Here is a 27,989-nt window from a genome sequence, read left to right as displayed (position 1 = left end):
GGAAGCGGAAGTGCCGGCCTGGAGCCCGCGCTAGGTGGGAGTCCTCCTGGCGTTGCCCAGCCGCTGCTTGCACCAGCTATGGACTGCTACACCGCGAACTGGAACCCGCTCGGGGACTCTGCCTTTTACCGGTGAGCCACCCTGCCCTCCCGCCTACAGCCCGGCTTACCTCGCTCACCCACTGGCTCGGGTATCCAGGCAGAGCCGGTGGCGTTCGCCCCTGTCACTGTGGGCGCTGGTGTCTGCCCAACGCTGGCCTTTTCCTGAGTATCAGCCACTTGATGCACTGCCGCCTATGGGAGCCGGGCTTTTTCCTGCTCCGGAGAAAGAAACCGAGACGAGCGGTTGCCACTCCCAAGTTTAGGTCTGTCAGCCTCCGGAAGGATGCTCAGATCACGTTGAAGGAGGCTGCCCGCGGTGACAGCGAGTACCCAGTCTCCTGCCGGAAAGTGCTGCTGAAGTCAGACCACAGGGGCGCTCGGAGGGGGGCGGGATCGCACGGCGGGCGGGGTGACTATGCTGACCAAGGCAGGGAGAAGGGGGCGAGTTGTCAGCGAATCCTGGAACAGCGCGAGTGAGGACCCCTGGCCCGGGGTAGCTTTCCTGTGGGAGTCATAGAATCCTAAACCGTGGATTTTCGTTAACTTGTAAACCTATTACATCGTTATCTTGATTAGGATTTTTCAGTAACTTCCCTTTGTAAACTAAAATATAGACTATGTGTATGTCATCCCGTTTATCACTTCCACCTCACCTACTGCTCTTTTACCCAAAGCTTGTGTTACAGATGCACAGGACCTCAACACAAAGTGATATTTCGTGGCTTTCTATGTTTGCATCAGCCTGCAGTTCTTTCTGTGGGCATTGCCATTTCCCTTTTTAACTCACTGAAGAATTCTTGCTCATCTTTCAGGACTTAGTTCAACCTTCTTTCATCTTCCCCCCAGTAGAATACTTTAGGCCTTACAGGGCCCAGCGCTAAGTAAGGTCTGTTATGTGTGACACAGTAGGGCAATATTTGTATGGGTTTCTTCTGCTAAACCAAACCCTTTGAGGCTGAGATCATGTTTCTTGCATTTGTTTATCTCAGGTGCATGTTTAGAAGTGTCTTCTGTGTAATAGTTGTCCAATTAAATTTTTAAAGAATAATTTTAGAGCTGGGAATGTAGGTCAGTGGTAGAGCCCTTGCCTATAGGGGGAGACCCTGGATTTGATCCCCAGCACTGGGGGCGAAAAAGGATATTATATTGATTACAACTAATGATGGCAAAGACATTGTATCAGAGTCTTATTTCAGTAGAAGATGTTTATTTCTGCTGATGAAAATACTATTCTCATTCATGGATTCAAACTTTTGATTTTCGATTTGCAACATGATACACTTCCTAGTTAAATACCTTGTGACAATTTTTAGAGATCTGTTGAATTTATTTATTCATAATAATTCTCAGAATATACAATATGAAAAAATTGCAAAAATTTTGTTAAAATTAGTAGGAAATACTGATTTCAGCCGTTTTAGTAGAGATATCAGTGATAAAGTTAGCATATCACTTAGTGTTCACATGATACCCAGTTAACACAGCATTCACTTTTAAAAATATTAATTTGTAGTACTCTTGAAAATACATACTGCCTGCCTATGCCTTTTAAATCAAAGACTAAAAACAATGTTCTCATTACCACCAACCTGTTTATCATATCAAGCCTTACCTTTATAAATAGACCATTAAGGTTTTTTAAAAATTTAAGTGTTGAGTGCACACTGTAGACCTGGAGCTGGTTGGTCAATCTACCCTTACCTGTGCTGCACTGCCAGAAAGGATTAGGGGTCTTAGCCTTGCAGTGGAAAATATCTATGTTCTAAGTTGCTAACAGATATTGAAATTTTCTTATCTTCTAGACACTATCCTAAGTACTTCTTGTGTGTTAATTTGTTTAACCTTCACAACTCCATAATGTAGGCATCGTGATTAGCCTCATCTTACTGATACAGAAGCTGAGGGTCAGAGAGGTCAGGTTACAACAGACTATGTCATATAGCTGGTAAGTGATGGAAACAGGATTTTCTTTTTCTTTTTTTTTTTTTTTTTTTTTTTTTTTGGTACTGGGTGCTTGCGAGGCAACCACTCTACCGGCTGAGCTGTCTCCCCAGCCCTGGAAACAGGATTTAGATCCAGACGATCTAGTTCTCGACTGTGTGCTAAAGCATAAGAATTGCTTTTTTGTTTGTTTGTTTGTTTTTAAACAGGAAACTATAAGAGCATGTTCTAGCTTCAGCAGAGTGAAAATGCTTTAAGCGTGACTTCATTTTCTTGATATTTGTACATTGCTAGGACTTACTTGTGTTCTAGTGAGTGAATGAATAATAAGCAGGTGGGAGACATTATATTTTGAGTCCTGTTGGCAGTACAGGATTCTTCTGCACTAAAGGTAATATTCTGGAAAACTCACTGAATTTGGGATCGCAAGGAGAGGAAATGGTGACCAGGCCTTATGGGACTCTATAAATCTAGACTTTGTTTAGTTCTAGGGATTGAATCCAGGGGTCACTGAACCATATCCCCACTCCTTTTTTTATGTTTTATTTTGAGATAGGGTCTCGCTAAGTTGCATAGAGCCTTGCTAAATTGCTGAGGCTGGCCTTGAACTTGTAATCCTCCTGCTCAGCCTCCTGAGTTGGTGGGATTACAGGCATGCACCACCACACCCGGCAGATGTCTAGCCATTTTTATCCTAAAAATACAACTTGAGCTGTTGCCATTGATTAATTTGACCCAGCCTTTGCCAGTTTGAGCTTGTATTGACCAATAACACAGACATATACTCTGCCTGTCCTCGTAGGGCTAATAGTTGCTGGGCAAGGCCGTTGATAACCACTAGGTATTTGTTTGATTTTAGTCACTAGGAAGGATAATCACTGAGGTGTAGGAGCGCATAACCTAAGAGAGCATATAAACTGGGCATGGTGGTACACATCTGTAATCCCAACTGCTTGGGAGATGGAGGCAGAAGGATTGCAAGTTTGAGGCCAGTCTCAGCAACTTAGTAAGACCCTGTCTTAAAATAAAAAGGTCTGGGGATGTAGCACAGTGGTAGAGTGCCCCTGGATTTAATTCCAGTACCAAAAAAGAGAAAGAGATGGAGAAAGAGTGTGCATGCATAACAGATTGGGGGTGGGGGAAGATAAAGACTTTTTTTTAAGAGAAAGAATAATGCCCCATCCAAGAGATAAGTAGACTCAGGTGCAGGGGGAAGGATAAAGAAGAGCATGTACAAATGTCCTGAGGCAGGAAGGACTGAAATACTCCCAGTGGAGCCAGTGGAGTTGGAGTGTTACAGGCAATGGGCAAGACACAAGCTGAGGCTGATTCCCTTCTCTTAGGGGTCACACCCTGCAGGAACTTGTAGACCACCTTTATTTGAAAAACATGGAAAATTCAAATTAAGGAAAAGATTGATGTGAATGGATTTGCAGGGTGTGGGGATTGTTATATGTTTAAGTTCCTTCTGGAGGCAGAAGAGGGAACTAATTGGAAGGGCCAAGCAAAACAGAAGCAAAGGAGTCTGGGTAAGGAGCCTAGGGAGAAGTTGTGGGTGGTGAGCACTGGGTTAGTGATGGTGGGCGTGGAAGGGGCCTGAGAGATTTAGTTGGTGAAACAGAAGGAGGTTGTAATGACTGTACTTGGTAAGGAGGAGGAACAACAAGGAATCAAGGATGACTTGAGTTTTGGCATAAAATATGAAAAAGGAAAAGTGAGTTTGGCAGAGAAGAGGGTGAGCACATTGACTTCCAAGCACTTCAGAAACATCCTTATTGTAAAAGAAAGGAGTGAAGATAAATTTTGTCTCCCTGATGTTCTTAGAATAGAAGGAGACTATTTTAATACTGTACTTGTGTTGTGTTTTTGTTTTGTTCTTTTGCTAATATAAACAAATGTTTTAAAAATTGTGTAAAATACACATAAATATAAAATTTGTCATCCTATTTTTGACTATAGTTCAGTAGTATTATATTCAGTGTTGCACAACCAGATTTCAAAACCTTTTCACCTCTCAGAACTGAAATTCTGTACCCATCAATGGCAACTCCCCATTTCCCCCTCCCCGCAGCCAGTGGCAACCATTCTATTTTCTGTCTCTGTGAATTTGACTGCTCTATGTACCTAATACAAGTGGAATCATATGGCATTTGTCTTTTTGTGACAGGTTACATAATATCTTCAAGGTTTATTCACATTATAGCATGTCACAATTTCCTTTTTTTTTTTTTTTTTCTTCCTATTGGGGATTGAACCCAGGGGTGCTTTACCACTGAGCTACATCCAAAGCTCTTTTTATTTTTATTTTGAGACAGGGTTGTGCTAAGTTGCTGAGGCTGGGTTTCAATTTATGATCATCTTACCTCAGTCTCCCAGGTTGCTAGGGTTACAGGTATGTGCTACCACCCTTCTCATTAACAATATTTTAAGGTTAAATACTATCCTATCATATGTATATATACCATATTTTGCTTATCACTTTTTCAGTCAAGAGATACTTGGGTTGCTCTCACCTCTTGGCTATTAAGAATAATGCTAGCATAAATATGGTATACAAATATCTTTTTTTGGGTGGGGGTTACCGGGGAATAAACTTGGGCCCTCAGCTACAAAGCCACATCCCCAGACCTATTTTGTATTTTATTTAGAAACAGGATCTCACCGAGTTGCTTAGAACCTCACTTTTGGTGAGGCTGAGTTTGAAATTGAGATCCTCCTGTCTCAACCTTCTGAGCCACTGGTATTACAGGTGTGGGCCACCGTGCCTGGCCAAATATCTTTTTAAAAGGGCTAAAGTTGTAACTCAGTGGTAGAGTGCATGCTTAGCATGCATAAGGCCCTGGGTTGGGTCCCTAGTACCTAACAACAACAAAACCTTTTTGAGATAGATTGAAGGCATGGGGCTTCAAGGTTGACAGTGGGTTCTCTTTAGGGACTGGGGATTTGGGGACTTTGGGGTTTTCCCTATGTCAAGATCTGATGTGCTTCTTCCCCAGGGCTTCGATACTCCAGCCCATTTCACACAGGGGCTCTTGTCACACATGTGGACCATGCCTCTCCAGCAGTTCAGCTGCATTGCTTCAGGGATTTTTTTTTTCACTGTTACTTGCAGGGGCTAGAATTGAGGCTGCCAGGACAGTGGTTGTAATGGTTTCAAAGCCTAAGAGTCCAGGGTCCATTTACTGCTGCTCAGGATATTTCCATTTCTGAGACCTGGAAGTGGAGGAGAAAGATGTAGCTGACCTTCCCGTTTGAGGGTATAGCCTGTCTTCACCCTTAGGCTTTTCTGAGAAGCTGCCCTTCCCTTTGCCCTTCCACATTCATGGCACCTTGCAGTACAGCTTGAGTTATCTCACTGAGAAGCCTACTGCAGCTTGAAGACTTTGGGAGGTGATTTGCAGCGTTGCTCTTTGCTCCCTGACCCTTGTCCCCATACCTCTATCAGGGCTCCTTTATGCCTGGCTCTGCCTCTTTTATACTGGTTCTGTCATTGCCTACTTCTTAGACCACATCTGATTGGAGGTTTTGGCCCATAGCCTAGAGATCCAAGCTCGTGCCAACTTCAGGGTGACTGAAGAGGCCACCTGGCTTCACACTGACTTTATCCACTTTAGCCACTTTCTCCCTGAGTCTCACCCAACCCTGGTGTTCATCAGAAGTGCTCTACCTCAGAAGTGTTAAATTCAGAGAGCCGCCTCTTGGACCACAGGCTCCTGTCTGCACTTATACTCTGAAACCTCCTGATTCACCTGCCCTTTAACATGAGTAGGTCCCTATCCAGGGAGTCCTCTTGTTTTCTTGGTGTTCACAGGCAGACCCCCTTCTAATAGATGTTTCCTTCTCTGTCCAGCTCGCTGGTCAGTCACTTCATTTTCTTGCCTTTTCCTTGTCAATTTAGTTCCTTTGTCCTTTGGTTGCACCTGGTTGGCACAGGACCACCTCCCTGTGCACCAGCCTCAATATCTCCACCTGAACATGACTGCAGGGTCACACAGCAGCTAGGTTGGGACTACTACAGATCCACTGCCACAGCTTTAGCTCGATGGAGTCATCCTACACTCGCTCACCTCAGGGGCTCTGCTTGTAAATGATTATACTATGAAATCCTTGTGAACAATTAAAACACTCGGGGAATATTAAAAATTGAAATCTCCTTGCCCTCTCCTCCTAATAGCTGACTTCATCTAATGCTTCCCAGAGAAGTTATGTTATGGAAGCCTAGGCTTCCCCTACCAGACCTGCTCTTTCCTAACCCATTGAGGAAAGTTGCCCCTGTTCAGCCATGTCCCTGTCTCCTTGTCTTCTCAGGCATTATGTGCCAACTTGCTACCCTCCCTCAGCCACAGTGTTTCTCCAGATATTGTCCAGGGCCCCCTGCATCAAAATCACCTGAGATGCTGGCTACATGCAGGTTCCTAGTGCAGATCTCCATCATAACTGGGGTGATTCTTAGGAATTTGATCTATATTTTAACAAGCATCTAGGTGTTTTCTTGCTGCATGAAAATTTCAAGACCATGGCTCTGTGTTGTTTTCCACCATCCCTGCCCCAGTGTTCCCTGTTAAAGTATACTTATATCTCCCATCCTAACATTTTGAATAAACTTTCCTGTCTTGTAGGTCCTTCCTCATGCCTCTTTATCTCCCTGCCTCCAACCAAAGGCATGAAGACCCCTATCTGTACTTACTTCCCTTTTCTCTCTTCTCACTGACCACTTACTCTGGTCTGACCACCGTGTTCTCAGTGACATCCTTCACCGCAGTGGACGTACCCCAGTCTTCAGCTGAGCTTGAATCTAGAGCATCAGCCAGACTAATCAGTGGGAAGTAGGAAGAGACTTTTTGGGCACAGATGAGTCACTGGCAAGCCATAGCTGGTGGCCAGCCACCAAGTGGGAGAAACATTTTAAGCAGGACACTGGAAGCATGCAGTGACTAGGTGGAGAGCTGCTGGAAGGTGCCCCCTGCCGCCAATGCAGACCAACGCTGTGAGGTCGTCAAGGGATTGTGTGTTCTAGACACATTATTGGGGTGGAGCACCACCAGGTGTCCACAAACCCACAGTGCCCACAGACCACAGCACTGCTGGAAGCAGCAGGAGAGCCTCTTCCTCCTGTGGTGTCCCTTTGGCACCCTCTACTGATAAAGCTTAACCTTCAGCTCACTTCAGAGCATGTGTTAAAGGGTGAATTTGGAGCAGAGAGGCAGTAACTTGATAACTGGCCCAGTCTACCCTTTGACTTCTCAGCTTTTCAAAGGTGTCTTCTGCACACCTTTGAACTCCTTTATAACAACAAAACAATTATTTCTGGCTTAACAAGGTATTCCTATCCTTACAAGAAAATAACTATTCTTGCCCAAAATGAGAAGACATAACAATCTTAAGTTACTGTCCATTACTATATTCATTACTCCTCACATTGAGTTACTGTCCCACTGAATATTCTGTTACTTAAAAATTAAATTGTTCTGGGCATGGTGGTGTATACCTGTAATCCCTGCGACTTTGGAGACTGAGTCAGGAGGATCACAAGTTCGAGGCCAGCCTTAGCAACTTAGCAAGTCCCTAAGCTTGCTCAAAATAAAAAATCTCAAAAAAAAAATAGATCTCAAAAATAAGAAATAGAAAAGGTTGAGGATATGGCTCCATGGTTAAGTGCCCCTGGGTTCAATCCCTGGTACAAAAAAAAAAAAAAGTCCCCCCAAATATTACTAAATTGTAATATTAACCTCCTGTATATATTACATATTTTGTATATAAAATAAAAATGGGAAATAGATGATAGGTAGTATATAAATGTAAGCACATTTGATTGTAACAAATTGATGTAACAAGCATAGAGAAAACAGGGAAAACGACTCTAGTCTTCATTTCTACAATTGGTCACAAGGTCATAGTTGATATCTATAGCTTCCTTCTTCAACTGTCCACCCCATACTTCCCTTGTCCTCAGCCAGACCTCCGTTGCTGTAGGTTGTTTACCTCACGGAGTGATCCAAGCCTTCATTCCTCAGCCATTCTGTTTTTGGTTTTTGTTACTGACATTTTTCATTGACCTTTAGTGTTGGATATAGAAACACTTAGGAGGTCCCCCAAAGGACTCCCTGGATTTCAGGCAGTCCTTCTTGCCTCTGGTATGTGGCAGCAACTTGATTTTCCTCTGTTATCAGAACAATCACTTTAACTGGTAAATTAACCTCATATTTTATGTCACTGTTGAGTCAGTGGCATAGGATCCCAAAAAGACAAGGTAGCACTCTTTATCTTCTAATTCAGCAAATCCATTGTTGAATCCAAATCCCTTGGAGACTCAGCTCTTCAAGCCATCAGATCTCAAAGTTCCTGGGACTGGAGGCAATAGTTTTATTAGATGGTTGTTAGGTGTAATGTTGAGTGGAAATACTCCCACTTCTACCCCTGGATTCCAGGTCCCATATATATAATTTTTTTTTTTTTTTTTTTTTTTTTTTGTGGTGCTGGGAATTGAACCCACGGCCTTGTGCTTGCAAGGCAAGCACTTTCCCCACTGAGCTATCTCCCCAGCCCAGGTCCCATATATTTTGACTATGGAAAAGATAATACCTAATGGTCTCTGATTCAGAGCATAAGCTGCATCCTAAAAGATAGAATCTCATCCTTTTAAGGGTGCTGGCTCCCAATTGGGGTTGTAACTGAGTCAAAAAATTTAGGCCAGCCATTTGTGGGCAATGGGGTATATGGTAAAACCTGTTGGTTCCATGGCCCTAAGTCCACTACAGCACTTTCCTGCTGTGGACTGAAGCTCTTGATTAGATGCAATGCTTTGCAGAATGCCATAATGACGAGTAAAGCATTCTGTGAATCTACAGGTGGTGGGTGATGGCAAGCAGTTAGAGGCAGGAAAGGCAAATCCACGTCCAGAGTATGTATCTGTTCCAATGAGGACAAATTTTTGTTTCTCCGTAATGAAGAGACCCAATGTAATCAACTTGCAGGTTGGTTCTCCTAGGAATGTGCCATACTGGGACCCTATATTAGGCACTCAGGAAGGGTAACCTGGTCAACCTTAGATAGGGGAGCTTCCAAGATCTCTACCACAAGTGAGGTTATAGGTTTTTGAAGCCAAGGAAAGCTAGTCTCTACAGAGTTGGAAAGGCAAGCTACTTACTGGTAGGGGGGGCTTGGAGTGACTGTGGGTCCAAGATTGTCAGTTTCATCTGGGTCTAACTGAATGTCCCCACTCAGGTTTCAGGATCCCATTGTTTTGATCAGTACCCTAACCTACACTTGAAAAATGTCGTCTTGGTGAATTCCACTGTTGAAATTCAGCAACCCACACAATTAAATTTTGTGTTTGATTTTTAGCAACAGTAGCTGTGTAGCTACCAGAAATAAGAGATTATTTTAGGGCTATGATAGAAACTTTCTGCTTTTGAGTGCATGACTTGAGGTGAGAGCTAATGGACCTGATCTTGTCACTTCCTCTGTCACTTTTTTATTTTTTTGGGTACTGGGATTGAGTCCAGGACCTCATGCATGCTGCACAAGTGTGCTACCACTGAGCTATGCCCCAGCCCTTTTTCATTTATTTGTTTTATTTTTGAAAAGGGTCTTGCTAAGTTGCCAAAGCTGACCCTGAAGTTGGCAATCCTCCTGTCATAACCTCCCAAGTAGCTGGGATTATAGGCATGTGCCACCATTTGACACATACCTGGATCTAGTCAAGAGACTTAAATTTCGAAAGTGAATATAAAGAATTAGTAAACTATGATAAAGAAGTATAAGATATAAGAAAATCTCATATGGTAGCCTAAAAACGAGGGAGAGTACCTCAAGAATGGCAAACTTGGAAGAGGAAACCTCTCTCCAGATTGGCACACCATATGTGCCATCATCATTTTTTCTTTGTAAACGTTCATGTGCACTGAGAATAATCCATTCCATACCAGAGTCCTTGTAGTCATCATTACTTCCACACATTCAAATATGGAAGCCATTCCCAAAGCATGTGCATAAGTTGTCACTTCATCACAGTAAACTGCAGACTTGGTTAATTGTGATGCCATAGCATATGACAGGTTCCTATCCATTTCCTACTGGCAAAGAGCTCAACACCAAACCAGTCCCTAAATTCTATCTTTAGGTGTCTATCTGCTGGGGCCATTCCCTATACCAGGTCTGTATCCATCTGGATCCAGACGGGAGATTTAAATGGGGAAAGTAAATATAAAGAATTTGTGAACTATGATGAAGAAGTATAAGACGGGGCTGGGGATATAGCTCAGTTGGTATAGTGCTTGCCTCACATGCACAAGGCCCTAGGTTCAATCCCCAGCACCCAAAAAACAAAAAGCAAAAAAAAAAAAAAAAAAAAAAAAAAAAAAAGTAGTATAAGATATAAGAAAACCTTATATCTTAGCCTAGGAATGAGGGAGAGTATCCCAAGAATTGCAGACTTGGGAGGGGAAGCCTCCCTCCAGACTAGGGTTCAGACCTTTTTTAGAAAATGTAGTTACAGCCCACTGGATGTCAGAGAACCTTGCTGGTTATCCCAGACAAGAGCTGACTTACAATATCAGGCAAACAAGAGGCAGGGGATGCAGGTAAACCATAGCTGGTAGCCCCAGAATGTGCACATGCAGCCAGAGGAGTGCATGTGCCTAGACTTCACAGTGTCTATGGGTAAAGATGTACAAGTGTGCAAAGGGGGCAGTGGAAAATGTGGTAGGGTGCAAGTGGGGCACAGCTAGTGACCAGGCATCTTGATGTGCGGTGGAATATGTTGCTTAGCATGGGCAGGAAGCCAGAGTGTGGTGTCTTCAGAGAGCCATGAGAAGGTGGTCTAGGCATGGTTTTCCAGATGCATGAGTGGGGCCTAGCACCAGCAGGTGTCCTCATACCCTGGCTGTGGGCCTCTTACACGGCCCTCCAGCCCCCTCTACTGAGAAAGCTTCGCAGTGTACTCGCTGTGTGGTTGAGTGAAGGAGTGCTGACCGTTACCACAGCACACTACGAAGGGGGAATTGGAACTGAAAGGCAGTCAAGTGATAACTGGCATGATAGCTCTGTGTGAATATCTATATTTTATAACACTTTTCACCCATCGATTTTAGTAACAGAATGTCAAAAGAAATGCATATGATTATAAAAATTCAGAATTTCAGAAATTAACAAAGTAAAATCTGTACAAAAATAAACATTTCCTCTACATGTCACACTATCCACCACCTTTCCCAGAGATAACTGCTTTTCTGGCTTCGTTTGGAAGCCTCTGAGCATTTTTCTTTATATTTGTACACAAAATGTTTATATTTAAATATAAACGTGTCAAAAACAAGCTCAGCGAGGTGCAATGGTGCAAGCCTGTAATCCCAGCGACTGGGGAGGCTGAGGCGGGAGGATTGTGAGTTCAAAGCCAGCCTCAGCAAAAACAAAGTGCTAAGCAACTCAGTGAGACCTTGTCTCTAAATAAAATATGAAATAGGGTTGGGAACATGGCTTAGTGATTGAGCACCCCTTAGTTCAATCCCTGGTTACCCCCCTCCCAAAAAAAAAAGGTGCTCAGTTTTTTATTCCATCAATGGGCTTCTATGGTCAATGTTGAGCTGCAGCTTACTCATTTTACTTAACACTGTATCTTAGAGATCATTTCATGTCACTAAACACAGAGTCCCCTTGGTGATGGCCACATAGCATTCCCCAGAATGAGTGGACATACAATTGTTTATTTAACTAGTCCCATTTTGATGGACTTTTAAAGAGGGTTTGCAGGGTTTGGGCTAAACGCAAAGGATATGTGCGTTTTAAATATCAAGTAGATAGCACTTCATTTTCTTCCATAAGATCCAACCCTTTTGTACTTGAGTGTTCATTCCCCACATCTTCAACAGTATTGGATTTTATTTGTTTCTTCCCCCCACCCCCAGTCAGATGATCAAAACAAAAATGATGTGGTACTCACCTGTAATCCCAGCTACTTGGGAGGCTGAAGCAGGAGGACAGCAGGTTTGAGCTTAGCCTGGGAAATTTAGTGAAACCCTATCTCAGAATAAAAAACTGGGGATGTAGCTCATTGGTAAAACACTCCTAGGTCCAATCCCCAGTACTGGAAAAAAAAATTTAATGAGTGAATAAAATAAAATAAAAAGTTAAAAATTCTTATTTACCTAGTAATTAGATATGTCTTTATATCCTTTGACTTTCTCTAGGGTGTGTTTTTTTTTTTCTATTGGCTTTTACAGGAGCCCTTTGTTCTCCATACTAATGCTTTGTTATAAAACTTAAATGTATTTTTTTTTCATAGTTGTCACTAGGCTTTTATTTTATGTATTAAGTTTTAATGTACAGATTTTAAATTTTTATGTCATAAATCTGTCAGTCTTTTTCTTGATAGTTTCTGGGTTGTGTCTTGTTCTGAAAGACCTTTGCATAGCTCAACATTATAAAATGCATATATTTTTTCAAGTTTCTTATGTTCGGTTTTTATTTTTAGTTAAATTATTTGTGTGTTGATTTTGTGGTGTTGGGGGTCAAACTTGACCTCATGCATTACTAGGTAAGTACTCCATCACTGAGCTACATCCCCAAACCTTTTATGTTTAGTTTTTAAATATTTTCACATAATGCAGTATGATAGAGCCCCTGACCATTTTTTAGAATAATTTTTATTTTTTAATTTAAAAAAAATTTTTTTTTAGTTGTAGATGGACACAATACCTTAATTTTTTTTATTTAGTTTTTTTATGTGGTACTGGGGATCGAACCCAGTGCCTCATGCAAGTGTTCTACTACTGAGCCATAACCCCAACCCTATAATTTTTATTTTTAAAAATTAACTGAAGCCTTTTGAGAAAATTGTCCCTTTTTTCATATATCATAAACATTTTTTTTTCCTTCTTGACATATGTTTTCCTACTTTGTTTTTGGTGGTTTTAAACAATGTATAAAAGTTTCCTAACATTAATTATTTTAATAAATGTTAATGTGGCTCTTGGTTAGGGAACCGGGAACCTTGAGCATGCTAGGCAAGCACTCTACCACTGAACTATACCTCTAGTTCCTTGTTATTGTATTGTTTTAAAAAAATCAAAGTCCCATTCTCATCCCTGATCCTATTTAACAATTCTACCCCTCAGCTACAAGTAACCATTGTTAAGACATTCTTGTCTTTCCACAACTTTTTAAAAATGGAAGCAAATGAATGTATATTATTTTTATTTTTTAAATTTTAATTTGACCTATTATTTGGCTTTTCTTTGTGACTTCTAGATTTTATACCATGCTTAGAAATTGTTTCTGCAGCCTGATATGGTGGCACATGCCTGCAACCCCAGCAACTCTGAAGGCTGACCGAGGACAATGGCAAGTTTGAGACCAGCCTGGATAACTTAGTGAGACACTGTCTCAAAAATAAAAAAATAGAAAAGAATTGGGGATGTAGTTTAGTGGTAAAGTACCCCCGGTTCAATCTCCAGTATTAAAGAAAAACGAAATTATTGCTACTTTGAGATTAAAATACTGAAGATCTTTTTTTTCTGATATGGCATTTTTTCTAACATTTAAATCTTGAAATTCATCTGGAAGATATTTAACGTAAAGATTAGGTAACGAAATAACATTTATTGAGGATCTTCCCATTTGGTTTCATTTCAAGTATCAATTTGTACCATTTTGAAATGCTATCTTTATTATATGCTCGATTCCCAGGTTCTTTTCTGGATTCTGCTCTCTTATATTAATCCGTTTGTTTATTTATACACCAAAACAATAGCTTTTTTTTTTTTTTTCACATCAGGTGGGAAATGTGCTATGTTACAAGAAGTTTAGAGGGAGTCCTATCTCACCCAGTGGTGTAAACACCCATGTTTATGAACTGGAAAGGATCCTAAACAATAGTCTTAATTAATTTTAGTTTATATAGTGTACTTGATATCTGGTGTATATCTGTTCTCATATTTTCAAAATGTTTTAAAATATTTTCCAGTATTTTCTCCTTTAGATGATCCTCCTCACCATGAACTTTAGAATCAGTTTATGTATCCCTACCAAAAAAAAAAATTGGGAGGAAGGATTTTATCAGAATTCCTGTGCCTTTATAAAACATTTTGGAAAATTTCTGCATGTCTTTTATACCCTTGAGGAAACTTTGGTGTAATTTTGTAAAATCATTAGGTATTATTCTTGGGTATCTTGAAGTTTTATTTCTATGATGATTAGGATTTTTTAAAGTTATATTTCTCTGTCTTTCTCTTTATCTTCTATTGTGTGAGAGAGAACCCAGGGCCTCGCACATGTGAGGCAAGCACTCCACCACTGAGCCACATTCCCACCGTTACATTTTCAATGAGTCTTACTATGGTATAAAAAAAATTTCTGTCTCTAGAAAATAGATTGATTTTTGTTGATCACCCTGTTGAGCTTTCTTATTCATTGTTCCATAGGCTGCTTTGGACTTTTAAGGTAGATTATGCAAATACAGGTTGAGTATTCTTATACAAAATATTTGGGACAAGAAGTGTTTCATATTTCAGAGTTCTTTGGATTTTAGCATATTTGCATAGGCTTTATCAGTTGAGCATCCCTAATTTGGAAATCCAGAAATCCAAAATGCTCCAAAATCTGAAATAGTGCTTCAGATTTCAAAATATTTTGGGATTATGGGTATTCAACCTATAGTAACAGTCTTGCTCCCCCCTCTTTTTTTTTTTTCCTCAAATTATTTTGGCTAGAACTCCAAGATGTATGTCAAATGGTAGGTAATGGTGAGCATCTTCCTGATCATTAATGGGAAGGCTGCTGAAATGATTCTAGCCAAAATGCCCTCCTTCTTAAATCCTGTCTTCTCTTGACATCCTGGAATAGTGCCCATTCTTTTTTTGTCTTTTTGCTGTCCCCTTTTCCCTACCTCTAAGCAGCAAATAATGGCATGTTTCAAGCCACCTACTCCAGTTTACAGGACACACACTCAGTGATCCATCCTCATCTCAGATTGCAGTCATCTCATGCCTGCTCATGATTTTATTACCTCCCGTAAGCCAGGCATTCACAATTTGAAATCAACCCAGAACCCTCTCTCCAGCTCTGTCTCACTGAAGAGCTCCCCTTGGCTTTCTTTTAGGTGCTGCTAACTTAGTACCTCTAAAACAGTTCATCATTGCTAAGCATAGCTGGACCCATCAGTATAAAGCCCACAACCTGATTCATTGTTAAGAACCAGAAATAGAATAAAGACCCCTTCCCCTGAGAGACTGTCTCCGAGGGTCTTATTTTCCACTGGGCCAGCCAACTCATCCTAGTCTTGTCTCAGTTTGTGCCTTGGATATTGGCCACACAACCTGCCTCTCAGGAGCTCCTGCCAGTCATGGATACTTGCCCCAAAAGTCACTTCCTTCCTTGCTAATACTCTCTGCTCCCTCCCCTGCTATCCCTAGGCAGGCATATGGTCAGTTTCTAGTCATCATCCCCCTCTTTGCCTGTAATTTGTGGGGAGACTCTCCTCCATTGCCCTATGAAGAACAAATGGAGTCTTTAGCAATTCCTCTGGGGCTTATTCTATCCAGATGTAGGGTTGTGAGGAAGTTAATATCTGCTCGTCTCTGTGTGGACAGGAAATATGAACTGTACAGCATGGACTGGGACCTGAAGGAGGAACTCAGGGACTGCCTGGTAGCTGCTGCACCCTATGGGGGCCCCATAGGTATGTTGCCCCTCACCCATTGCATGCTCTGGGACCCTGAAATTAACTTGGTTCCTGAGGATCTTGCTGTCTAACTTGACCATTCTCTGCCAACTCACTTCATTAAGATGTTTTTAGTTTTGGTTCTCCTAACATCTGCCTTATGGTGGGTAGGCCTGAGACCCTGGTCCAGAGGCCTGCGTGGGGCCTGAGGGTCTAGGACAGAAATCTCTTCTTAAACCACAGCACTGCTGAGGAACCCCTGGAGGAAGGAGAAAGCTGCCAGTGTGCGACCAGTGCTTGAGATCTACTCTGCTTCCGGTATGCCTCTGGCCAGCCTACTGGTGAGCTCTCCAGACTGTTCCTGGGTCTCTGGGCTGGGTGGAGCTTCCTTATTCCAAGGACAGACTCAGGAGTCTCTCTCTGCAGTGGAAGAGTGGACCTGTGGTATCCCTGGGCTGGTCAGCTGAAGAGGAGCTGCTTTGTGTACAGGAAGACGGTGCAGTGCTGGTTTATGGGCTTCATGGTGACTTCCGAAGACACTTCAGCATGGGCAATGTAGGGGCCACGGGGGCTTGGAAGGAGGATGGGGTTTATGACCCTGTGGTTTCCTCAACCCATGGTCCTTTTCCCCAGGAGGTGCTCCAGAACCGGGTTCTGGATGCCCGGATCTTTCACACCGAATTTGGTTCTGGAGTGGCCATCCTCACTGGGGCCCATCGTTTTACCCTCAGTGCCAATGTGGGCGATCTCAAACTGCGTCGGATGCCAGAGGTACCAGGTAAGCCCTGTACCCGAGACAACCATTTGGTGCCATAGATGTGCTCCAGACTATGGGAGCAGTCAGGGACTCTGTTCATTATGAGGTTGTCCCCTTCCCTGGTTGCAGGTCTGCAGAGTGCACCGTCATGCTGGACCACTCTGTGCCAGGACCGAGTAGCACACATTCTCCTGGCCGTGGGGCCTGATCTTTACCTCCTGGACCATGCAACGTGCTCTGCAGTGGTGAGTGCCTGAGTGAGAATGAAATCTGAAGGCATGAGGGAGGCAGTGAGAAGGCTCTGAGAAGTGACCATCTGGTGTCCTACCCTGCCCTGCCCCAGACGCCCCCTGGCCTGGCCCCCGGAGTGAGCAGCTTCCTGCAGATGGCTGTCTCCTTTACGTACCGACACCTGGCGCTCTTCACAGACACAGGCTATATCTGGATGGGGACAGCATCACTCAAGGTATGATTCTAGAATAACAGGGAATACTATGCCTGTCCAGTGAAGCTCTGTTGGGGGTAGGGGAGTGACTTTTCAACCAGACCAGTAACTGCTGGAACAGGGCCATGACATCCCTGCTCTCTCTCAGGAGAAGCTGTGTGAATTCAACTGCAACATCCGGGCACCCCCGAAGCAGATGGTCTGGTAAGGACAGGGGTATTATTTGGGGATGGGAGTGAAACATGTTTCTGGGGACACCTTGAATCATCCTGTCTACTGGCCAAACTATGTAGAGCTTGAATCTTCTATTTTGCCAGTAAACACTTGAAGGAACCATTGTCCTTTATGGGCCTCAGCTGCCATGGGGAGCTGTTGATACAGGGGTGAGAGGGAAGCAGACAGGTCAGCCTGTGCCAGAGGAATGGAATAAGGGTACAGTCCTGCGCAGGGCTGTGGGAGACTCTGCTGTGGGTCTGCTGTTCTGGGAGTGTCCCAGAGTCGTGTGTATGGTACTGCCCACAGGTGCAGTCGTCCTCGCAGCAAGGAGAGGGCTGTTGTGGTGGCCTGGGAGAGGCTGATGATGGTGGTGGGCGATGCCCCTGAGAGCATCCAGTATCCTTGAAGGGCTGCCCTTGTGGGGTGGGAGGGGTAAGGGAGGTCACCGGCCTTGCTCTAACTTTGGACAGTCTTGGAAACCTTGACCAAGCTCAGGTTCGTGCTCGATGAGGATTCCTACCTGGTGCCTGAGCTTGATGGGGTCCGCATCTTCTCCCGCAGCACCCATGAGTTCCTACATGAGGTTCCAGGTGAGGCCCCACAAGGGCACCATGTAACCTAGGGCAGAGGCTCCTCAGCACCCCAGCTGCTCTGGGCCAGTGACCCAAAGCAGAATCTAGGTATCAAGGCAAGACTGAGGGTTTTCTTGCCCCATCTCCACTCACCGACTTCCTCCCCCAGTGGCCAGTGAGGAGATCTTCAAAATTGCCTCGATGGCCCCTGGAGCGCTACTGTTGGAGGCCCAGAAGGAGTATGAGGTAAATCCATGGACTTCTTCCCAGACCCTAAGATGGGAAGAAGTCCTTTCTTTCCACCTACTGACTGGTCCAGCCCTCAGCCCCTGTCTGGGCATGTGTGGGTACAGCCAGGTGCCACCTGTCAAGAGAGGGTTCTAGACGCCTATACTCCCAGCAGCTTGGGAGGCTGAGGCAGGAGGATCACAAGTATAAAGCCAGTCTCAGCAATTTGGTGAGGCCCTAAGCAACTCAGTGAGACCCTCTGTCTAAATAAAATATTTTTAAAAAAGGGCTGGGAATGTGGCTCAGTGGTTAAACACCCCTGGGTTCAATCCCCGGTACTGAAGAAAAATAAAAAGGTTTCAGGTGAACTGAAGTGACATGGGTGTTCTCCACATGGTGATGGGGAAGGGTAGGGCACCCCCACTATCCCCAGCCAGGCACAAGTCAGCACAACTGTGAGAAGTTGTTAAGGCCTCCCAGAGGCAACTATGAGTCAACATGGGATGATTTCAGGTCTATTGAGTGGAGTGAGAGGGTTTGGGCTCCAGCCTATGTAGGCCCTCCAAACCAGTCCATTCGAACTTCAGCCCAGAGGGACTAGGGGCTCATGTGGGGTGTCCTCTGTCATTTTGCTCCATCACTGAACCTCTCCCTACAGAAAGAAAGCCAGAAGGCAGACGAATACCTGCGAGAGATCCAGGAGCTGGGGCAGCTGACTCAGGCTGTGCAGCAGTGCATTGAGGCTGCAGGACATGAACACCGGCCAGACATGCAGAAGAGTCTGCTCAGGGTTGGGCTGAAGAGGGTTTTGGAAAGGGGATACTGGGAAGGGGGTGAACTAGTTTGGGTGGGTGGTCAGGGAGGGAAGCTCTCTTTCAATGCTCTCTGGCTCTTCTCAGGCGGCCTCGTTTGGAAAGTGTTTCCTCGACAGATTTCCACCCGATAGCTTCGTGCACATGTGTCAGGACCTGCGTGTGCTCAATGCTGTCCGGGACTACCACATTGGGATTCCCCTCACCTATAGCCAGTATCCCCATGCTTGCAGGGAGGGTGTTTATAGCTGGTGGTGACAGGGGAGGGGGCTGGAGATGTGGTCTGCAGGTCCTTGGCAAACAGGACTTACCCATCTGAATCCTTAACCAAGAAAAATACAGATATAAGCAGCTTACCATCCAGGTGCTGCTGGACAGGTATAGCAAGCCTGGGGGTGCTATAGGAGGGCTGTACGTGGGTGGGCATTGTGGCCTTGGGGAGGGTCTTATGGTCATTGTACCTGACACATCTTTTTAAGATTTTGGAGGCCTGAGGCACAGCTGGGGCTACTTTTCCCCCTCTCTCTGCCCTACCTTGTCCCTTGTGTTTTCTCACCCACCCTTGTCTGCCAGGCTTGTATTGCGGAGGCTTTATCCCCTGGCCATCCAGATATGTGAGTACCTGCGCCTTCCGGAAGTGCAGGGCGTCAGCAGGATCCTGGCCCACTGGGCCTGCTACAAGGCAAGGATGTGGGATGAGACCCAAGGGCATTTAGGTGATTTCAGGTCCTGGTAAAAAATGTGGAGTGAGGGGGTGGGGATCTGATGAAGGCCCTGTGGGGGTTGGGGGTGAGGAATGACATGCAGATGTGTATCACACCCTCCCCCACACACCTTGCAGGTGCAGCAGAAAGATGTGTCAGACGAGGATGTTGCACGGGCCATTAATCAGAAGCTGGGGGACACACCTGGTGTCTCTTATTCTGACATTGCTGCGCGGGCCTATGGCTGTGGCCGCACAGAGCTGGCCATCAAGGTGTGGGTGCCCAGCCCTCCCCAGAGTCTGTAATATGAATGTTCAAGGCCCCCATGCCAGCTCTTCTCTGCCTTCCTCCCCACCCTACAGCTGCTGGAATATGAGCCACGCTCGGGGGAGCAAGTGCCCCTTCTCCTAAAGATGAAGAGAAGCAAACTAGCATTGAGCAAGGCCATTGAGAGTGGGGACACTGACCTTGGTGAGCAGAGTTTGGGTGAGAAGCAGGCTGGGGCACCTAGGCTGAGGAGGGCCCACGGTAGAGTCCCCAGTCTACCCTATTGTCGCACAGTGTTCACAGTGTTGCTGCACCTGAAGAATGAGCTGAACCGAGGAGACTTTTTCATGACCCTCCGGAACCAGCCCATGGCCCTGAGTTTGTACCGACAGGTGTGTGTGGTGGGCAGGGAGCAGGATGGAGCTGCCTGAGCCCTTGAGTTGGCATTAATGACTGATGGTCTGCCCTTTGCCCAGTTCTGTAAGCATCAGGAGCTAGAGACGCTGAAGGACCTTTACAATCAAGATGACAATCACCAGGAGCTGGGCAGCTTCCACATCCAAGCCAGCTATGCCCCAGGAGAGGTCTGAGGTCAATGGGGTGGGTGGAGCCCATGAACTGGGGCTATTAGTCTGGTTCCTTCTCTGGGAACCTAGGCTTCTGCATTTGGTTCATACTCCATCTGGTCCTCACTGTTGTGGGAGAATTTGAGAAAATGTGAGATCAGAATGGGGACTGGTTCCAGAGGAGTTAGCTATCCCTCTCAGACACCAGAGCAGTGCCCCTAGTGGGTAAGGCTGAACTTGGCAACTCTGAGTACAGGGACTGGGAAGCTGTCACCTGGATTGGGAGGGCCAGGGTCCTGTGCACTGTGAACTTAATCTCCTTTTGTCTTTGTAGCGTATTGAGGGACGTGTAGCAGCTCTGCAGACAGCAGCTGATGCCTTCTACAAGGCCAAGAATGAGTTTGCAGCCAAGGTTTGGCGTGCCCTTTTCCAAGGTTCTCCTGGCCACACCTCCTGCTCTTTCCTTCTTGTCTCACTCATCCCTGACCTGCCTCATTCTGGTCCCCAGGCTACAGAGGATCAAATGCGGCTCTTACGGCTGCAGCGGCGCCTAGAAGATGAGCTGGGGGGCCAGTTTCTAGACCTGTCTCTACATGACACAGTCACCACCCTCATCCTCAGTGGCCATAACAAACGTGCAGAGCAACTGGCCCGTGACTTCCGCATTCCTGACAAGAGGTAGGTGGGGACCTGGGCTGCATGTGGTACCAGGACGACCTGCCTGTTCTGCAACACCTCTAAGCCCAGCTTTCCACAGGCTTTGGTGGCTAAAGCTGACTGCCCTGGCAGATTTGGAAGACTGGGAGGAACTGGAAAAATTTTCTAAGAGCAAGAAATCACCCATTGGTTACCTGGTGAGTCAGGGGTACTCCCTCCAGCTCCCAACTACCGAGGATCATCTGGGCAGGGACACTGGTAGGATGACTTGTTCAGGCACCTGTTCGGCTGCCCCATGCATTAGCCCGTTTGTGGGCAGATAGCATCCACAGTGTTGAGTGTACTGCAGGATGGGCTGGAGGCTGCCTGCAAAGGGAGGCAGAAAAATGAGCTGCTTTCCCCAGGGAGAGCCAGTGGGGACAACATGTGCCTGAAGGAAAGTCCTGCTTGAGTTGGGGGAAATAAGGGTGTCTGGGAGGGTGCACCTATGAGGTAGGGGAAGATATCATGGGGTTTCATTTTCTGTGGCAGGTGGTTCAAATGTGTGAAGACCAGGTTTGATAATGGCAGCCATGAGAGAAAACAAGACCTGAGAGGGCAGGTGGCAGCAAATACTTGTTGTCAAGTGGGTAGTAGTGGTGGATGGTGAAGGAGGAGCATGAAAATAATAGATTTCAAGATCCTAACAGGGGACTGGGGATATAGCTCAGTTGGTAGAGTGCTTGCCTTGCAAGCACAAGGGCCTGGGTTCAATTCCCAGCACTGCAAAAAAAAAAAAAAAAAAAAAAAAAAAATCCTAACAGGTCTTTGGTTTAGGTTTTTTCTGCCCTAAGTATGTGGAGACCACAACTGTCTTGCATTGTTGGACTGGTATATAAAATACATGTGGACGATGTATCCATTGGGCTTTGCTCAGAAGAGGACAGAGGCTATGCTTTGTCTTCTCTCTCCACCCCTTTCCTCTCCTGTGAAGCCCTTTGTGGAAATCTGCATGAAACAACACAACAAATATGAGGCCAAGAAGTATGCTTCCCGTGTGGGTCCTGAGCAAAAGGTCAAGGCTTTGCTTCTTGTTGGGTGCGTTGAAAGAGGGCCCTGTGGGTGTGAGGTGGCTGGACCGTGGCTTGAGAAGAGGCAGGGTTGGTGCCCTTGGGCAGTCCCAGTACCATCTCCCTTTCTGCTTCAACCACAGGGATGTGGCTCAGGCTGCAGATGTGGCCATTGAGCACCGGAATGAGGCGGAGCTGAGCCTTGTATTGTCCCACTGCACTGGAGCCACAGATGGAGCCACAGCTGACAAGATTCAACGAGCTAGAGCACAAGCCCAGAAGAAGTGAGGAGTGCTCCTTTGAGGGGGTTCTTCCCCTAGACACTGGACATGGCAGAGGATTACTTCATCCAGTTCCTTCCCCAGAGCAAAGCTGAGGAAGGGATGGGGCAGGATGGGGCTCTTGTTGTAAATAAAGTTGGGACACTTTAGAATGCTTGTCTTACACAGCCCAGTCTAAGAAAAGCAAACCTGAGGCAGAACCATCTAGACACTGCAGCAGAACTCCATGTATTTGGTGTTGGCACTGAAGGTAGGGCTTTATAAGAGGGTCCTATGTGACTCCTTGTAGTTATCAAGGAAAGTTCTCTTGGGCTCACAGCCCTGAGAAAGATTATGGGGAGAAAAGATGCAAAACTTAGCAAGAATCACACTGAAAAACACTATGTGCTTGTGCACACACTCGGGAGAACCACGTTAAACATTTTGCATTATTTCATTTGTTGCCCACAACAGTCTAGTGAGATAGATAACATCACCCCTCTAACATAAGAGGAAATTGAGGACCAGGGCGGTTGGTAACAGCAAATATGTGGCAAAACAAGGATTTGACACCCAGGTTGACTGTAAGCTGGAACAGGAATCAGGCTGTCTGTGAGCAGGAGAACCTGAGGAAAGGCCCCAGGACTTAGGAGAGGCATGTGACCATCCAGTGGTGGGGGTTGAAGGGGGCTTCTGAGAACCCTGCCTACTGAGCAGTGGAGGGCAATTCTTGAGTGGTGTTTGGTTGAAGAGAAAAGGAAGATAAAACATCTCAATTCTGCCTAAGAACTGTGAACTAGAGACTCCTTGGCCCCACCTGACTGCCAGTGGAGGCCTCACCTCCAGTCTTGGCCCTCTGCTCTTTGTCTCCAGCCTTCAGTTTGCCACTCCAATACACTGTGACTCTTCCTCCCATTACCCAGGGCATTCCATTTTCCTTGTGTTGCCCTCTTATTTAGAAGGAGGACAAAGGAGGAAACCAAAGCCCAGTGCCTCACTAGAGCTTCGGCACCCCCTACCCCCACTTAACATTCCTAGGCATAACCATACTTCAAAAAAGCGTGAGAGACTTGGGGCCTGGTAAGGTATGTCCTTTTCTTTTTTCCCATCTGATTTATAAGTGTAAATTTGTGAAAATTTTTTGACAGGATGCAACAGAACATTTTGTATCTGCTGCCCAGTGTCTGGGCATCAACTGGAAGACTCAAAAGGCAGGGGGTAACTTGACAGCTAGGTGTTGAAATCACCCAGAGGCTTGCTTTCCCACATGTCTGGTTGAAGCTGGTTGTTAACCAGGACCTTAGGGTTGTAAACCAGAACATTCTACAACCAGGGTACCTCATGACATCATGATGTTGATCATAGGACTAGCTGGGTCCAAGAGCAGGCATCCCAAGAAGGAGCCAGATGGAATCTGTTCAGCCTTTCCTGACCTGCTTTAGAAATCCCATGGTGTCATACCTGCCACATTTTGTTTGTCAAGGCAGTCTCATATACTTACCTATTTCAAGGTGAAATAGCCTCCACCTCTTGATAGGGGAGTAGTTAGGTACTGGAAATATGGCCAGGTTTTGGAATCACAGTCTGGCACAGCCTATCATTCTTCCCTTTGAAACAAGTAGACACCTCCCAGGAAAGGAAAGTATCCCAATACTGGGCTCATTCTAGGCTGTTTTCCTCCCCAGTCTTCCCTCCACAATTCCTCACTGCCTTTTGAAATGTTTTTCTTGCCCGGAAAGGTGGCATACTCCTGTAATCCCATAGGCTCGGGAAGCTGAAGCAGAAGGATTTTGAGTTCAAAGTCAGCCTCAGCAACTTAGGCCCTAAGTAACTCAGTGAGACCCCATCTCTAAATAAAATACAAAACAAAAACAAAAACATGCTGGAGATGTGACTCAGTGGTTAAGTGCCCCTGAGTTCCATCCCCAGTGCAGAAAAAAAATAATGTTTTTCTCCAGGTTTTCTAGTTCTCAGTGAAAGAAAATTGCTACCAAACAGCACAAATTGGAAGGGGAGATTTGGCCAGTGCTTTTAGAATGTACATGATAAAAAATCTGCATCCCAAAGCAACATACCACCTATTTCTTCAAGTGCAATGCAAACATTTAACACTGTATGGCTGTCACTGTACACATGAAGTTTTAAAAATACGTGGGAAATACTTTTTAACAACAAATGTATACAAACAGTGATTACCACCTGTTAAGTTGTAAATGAAAAGTGTGTTAATGTGGAGAAACAGTGGAATTGTCTATGGGGAGAGTTGTTTGAAAATTAAAGGCAGTTTTTAAACTTTTTGGGTAAAGTTAATCTCTAATTTTCTTCCCAGGTTTTTATTGTAAAAACTTCCAACTTTTGGTCTGGGGGTATAGCTCAGTTGGTGGAGTGCTTGCCTTGGAAGTACAAGACCCTGGGTTCAATCCCCAGCACTGCAAAACAAACAAAACAAAACAAAACTTTCAACTTAAAAAAAATTTTTTTTTTTCAGTACTGGTGGTTGAACCCAGGAATGTTATACTCAGCTACATCTCCAGCCCCTGTTTCAAATTTTTTATTTTGAGACAGAGTCTTGCTAAGTTTGCCCAGGCTGGCCTCGAGCTCCTGGTCCTCCTGCTTCAGCCTCCCAAGTTGCTGGGATTACAGGTGTGGACCACCATGCCCAGCTAATAAAAAGAATTTTTACAGCAAACACCTCCTGTATAACTGCTGCTTGCATTCTGCATTGACATTTTGCTATACTCAATTGATCACACATCTGTCCATTCATTAATCCATCCTATTTCTGATGTATTTCAGATCAGTATCTCTTCCTAAATACTTCAGAATGCATTTCATTAACTAGAATTCATTATTTATACCTTTTTTTCTTTTAGGCAAAATATTACACAATGAAGTACACAGATATTGTGTACATTTGCTAGTTTTTGACCAGTGCACACACCTGTAGTGATATTTAGAAATCAGAACTGGAGGGTGGACTTAAGCTCAGTGGTATAGTGCTTGACTACAATGCATGAGACTATGGGTTTGATCCACAGTACTGCAAAAGAAAGAAAGAAATCTGAAAAAAAGAAAGTTCTTGTTCTTATTTTTGTTTGTATATTTATTTATTTTGTAGATAAAACCCAGAACCTCACACAAGCAAGGCAAATGTTCTACCACTGAGCTACATCCCAGCCCCTTTTTCCAAATCTGATTGCTCAATTGATATTAGTGTGAATTGTCTTCTGCTGTGAGCAAGTGTGTAGCTGGCCTGTGCCTATTATGATGTTGGCCTGGGCCAAGTCTTGTTCAGTGGATGGGGTTTGGGGCAGAGAATCTTGAAATATTTCTCATCTTATATTAGGATATCAGTGGTAGCTGTATAGTGAAAGTCAGGACAAAGGCTCTTATAAGACATGTCAGGGCAAGGAGGCTGCCTGTCCTGTCCTTTAGGTATAAAAACATAGCAAATGACCTTTAGGAGTTAGACAGTGTGGCCCAAAGGTTTTCATTTACTTCAGCTTTCTATCGTATTGCCTTGCTTTATTTTCATTACAGCACTTAGGAAATTTTCTTGTTCATTTGTTTGTTTATTGTCTGTTTCCAGAATGTAAGCTCCTGAGAGCAGAGGCCTCTTCTGTCTTTTTCCCTGCAGTGTCCAAGCACATGGTCTGTACTCAATAAGGATTTGTTGAGAGAATGACTCATTGTTCTACTCTCTAGATGAGGAAAGGAGGCCCCAAAGAGGGGAATTGACTTGCCTAAAGGAAAAAGAGTCCTTTACTCCTGTCCTCCAGCTCTCCTTCTAGTTCAGTCCTTTGCTCATGAACCTGTGACTGTTGAGACACCTGGGGGCTGACTGACAAGTGCCTACCCCTAGGTGTACCCCATGGGCTGGGTCTAAAGCAGAACTGGAAGCAAGAAGGCTGTAGCTTCCTGCTAGAGTGGGCCTGGGTCTTGGAAGCCTGTCTCCCCTCCCCTCCCTCTCTTAGTTTTTCTCTTTTCCTGTCCTTTCCCAAGACAACCTATAATTGCTGAGGGGACGTTGGGGGTGGCCTCTGGACACTCCAGGAATAAGGTAGGATGGAGGGCTAGGCAAGTCTCCACAGGTAGGCAGCTGAGAGGATGGGACACTGTTCTCTTCCGTTAGAAACAGTCTGTGCAGTTACTGTGCTGAACCTTCCTTTCCAGGGTCTCAGGGGTGGGTCACTCAAGACCCTGCCTCTCCTGGCCTGAAGTTCTGTGCCGCTTTTGCACACACATCACAAATGCTCTGATCAGAGTGTGCCTGTCTCATGGGGGTGAGAAAAAGCTTGCCTTTCCTGAGAATGGGTTGCTTGCCAAGCTGTATGTGCCTATAATTCTCAGTACAGCTCTGGAAGGTTCCAGGAAGAGCAGCAGAGGAAGGCTTAGGTCACCCAGAGAGGGGCAGGCTGGAAATCAGGGGCTCTCTGACAGTCACACACAACTAACATTTTCCCAGGTGTGTTCAGATGGGGTAGGAGTTCTTTATATGGTCTCAAGGATGATAATAGTTTTTGTCTTCTTCAGTGCTGGGAATTGAATCATGTCCTCACACATGGAGCTGCATCCCCAGCCTTTTAATTTTTTATTTTGAGACAGTCTCAAGCCCAAAATGTTTGCTGAGGCTGACCTTGAACTTGCCATCTTCCTGCCTTATCCTCCTGAGTCACTGGTATACAGTCATGCCACCACACCTGGCAATAGCTATTCTAATTATATTAGTAAATACAAGTTGTTCCCCTGCCCTTCCTGTGGGTCCCATGGTGTGATGCTGAGTCTGTATATTCTAAACCATTCTACCCCTTTGTAAATTACACTTGACATGGATTAAGCCAATATAAACTGTATATATACATATACTGTTTATATATAATATCCAAGCCCTTTTATGGTAATACAAGTAAATTCAAATAAAAATAAACATTAAGAAATAAGTGTGGGTTAGATGTGGATTAGATAAAACCATGCTGGTGTGATTGCTGTGCTCCAAGCTACCAAGGTACTTCTTGCACTTACAGAATCTTTCAGGATTTTTTTTTTTCTTTCATACTCTGAGTTCCAGTGCAAGTTCTGGCCTCACACTTTTCCATTTGGTGTGCATTTCCATTCCGAGTTTGGACTTCCCAGGAAACATGGCTGTTGAGTGTGTGGGAGGCACCCTCATTGGTTGCCCCAGGGGTCTGACATTTAGGAGATAGAACAGTGGCTTCTGGGTCTGAGGTTGGAGTTTATCGGGTACAGGTGCCTTGGGTTCCGCTAGCTCATTGATAACCTCTGGACTTTGGCCCTGCTGAAAGGGAGCAAGAGTCATAATTCAATGCTAGATCCTGCTAGAGAGGGGATCGTCTGAGAGAGACCCACCGAAACCTAGTATTCCCAGACTGTTGCTCAGGTTAGCACACACTAACTCACTCGCAAATAACCAGGAGCCGGGAAGTGCTCCAACAGCAGAGCCAAGGGGTGGTAGAGCATCAAGTTGTTGGAAATAGTAGCTGATGTGGGCTCCTCCTCCGGCTGCAGTACGTTCTCACGGTACCCTCTCCGCCATAAAGAGTCACGGCTGGCCACAGGCCCTTTCCCCGCAGCGCTCCGAATGTGGGACTCTGCCAGGCGGTTGTGTGTGAGGGGAGCTTGGGGTTGGCCGGCCTAGAGCAGAGGCCTGTCGCAACTTACCCCGGGCACCGCAGACTCCGGGTCTAAGATGAAGGCTCCACCACAACTCCTCTTGTGCCCTGCTGTGTAATCTGCTTC

At 45.1% G+C, this 27,989-nt stretch overlaps 1 protein-coding gene across 1 annotated transcript; it reads left to right on the top strand.

Annotated features, from left to right (window-relative positions):
• The first annotated feature begins 8 nt into the window (after positions 1 to 8).
• On the top strand, positions 9 to 22,591 carry VPS16 (VPS16 core subunit of CORVET and HOPS complexes). Its single transcript, XM_079126632.1, has 24 exons — positions 9 to 131; positions 15,629 to 15,717; positions 15,943 to 16,040; positions 16,126 to 16,254; positions 16,333 to 16,477; positions 16,586 to 16,701; positions 16,800 to 16,922; positions 17,050 to 17,105; positions 17,424 to 17,513; positions 17,613 to 17,707; positions 17,859 to 17,935; positions 18,576 to 18,707; positions 18,817 to 18,944; positions 19,072 to 19,107; positions 19,303 to 19,411; positions 19,571 to 19,705; positions 19,796 to 19,904; positions 19,995 to 20,092; positions 20,177 to 20,284; positions 20,601 to 20,678; positions 20,775 to 20,944; positions 21,024 to 21,120; positions 21,897 to 22,000; positions 22,116 to 22,591. Exons 1-24 carry the CDS (start codon positions 79 to 81, stop codon positions 22,258 to 22,260), a joined length of 2,520 nt encoding a protein of 839 aa, XP_078982758.1. The 5' UTR covers positions 9 to 78; the 3' UTR covers positions 22,261 to 22,591.
• The last annotated feature ends 5,398 nt before the right edge of the window (positions 22,592 to 27,989 follow it).

Source organism: Sciurus vulgaris, assembly GCF_902686455.1.
Source record: "Sciurus vulgaris genome assembly, chromosome: 2".
NCBI lineage: Eukaryota > Metazoa > Chordata > Mammalia > Rodentia > Sciuridae > Sciurus > Sciurus vulgaris.
Note: the sequence above shows the minus strand (reverse complement) of the source record. Positions and strands in the feature narration are given on the sequence as shown.

Coding starts and splice junctions, on each gene's coding strand:
- VPS16 (XM_079126632.1), top strand. CDS start 79: ATGGACTGCTACACCGCGAACTGGAACCCGCTCGGGGACTCTGCCTTT. Junction 17,106..17,423: donor CCCCCGAAGCAGATGGTCTG/GTAAGGACAGGG, acceptor TACTGCCCACAG/GTGCAGTCGTCCTCGCAGCA. Junction 18,945..19,071: donor ATTCCCCTCACCTATAGCCA/GTATCCCCATGC, acceptor AGAAAAATACAG/ATATAAGCAGCTTACCATCC.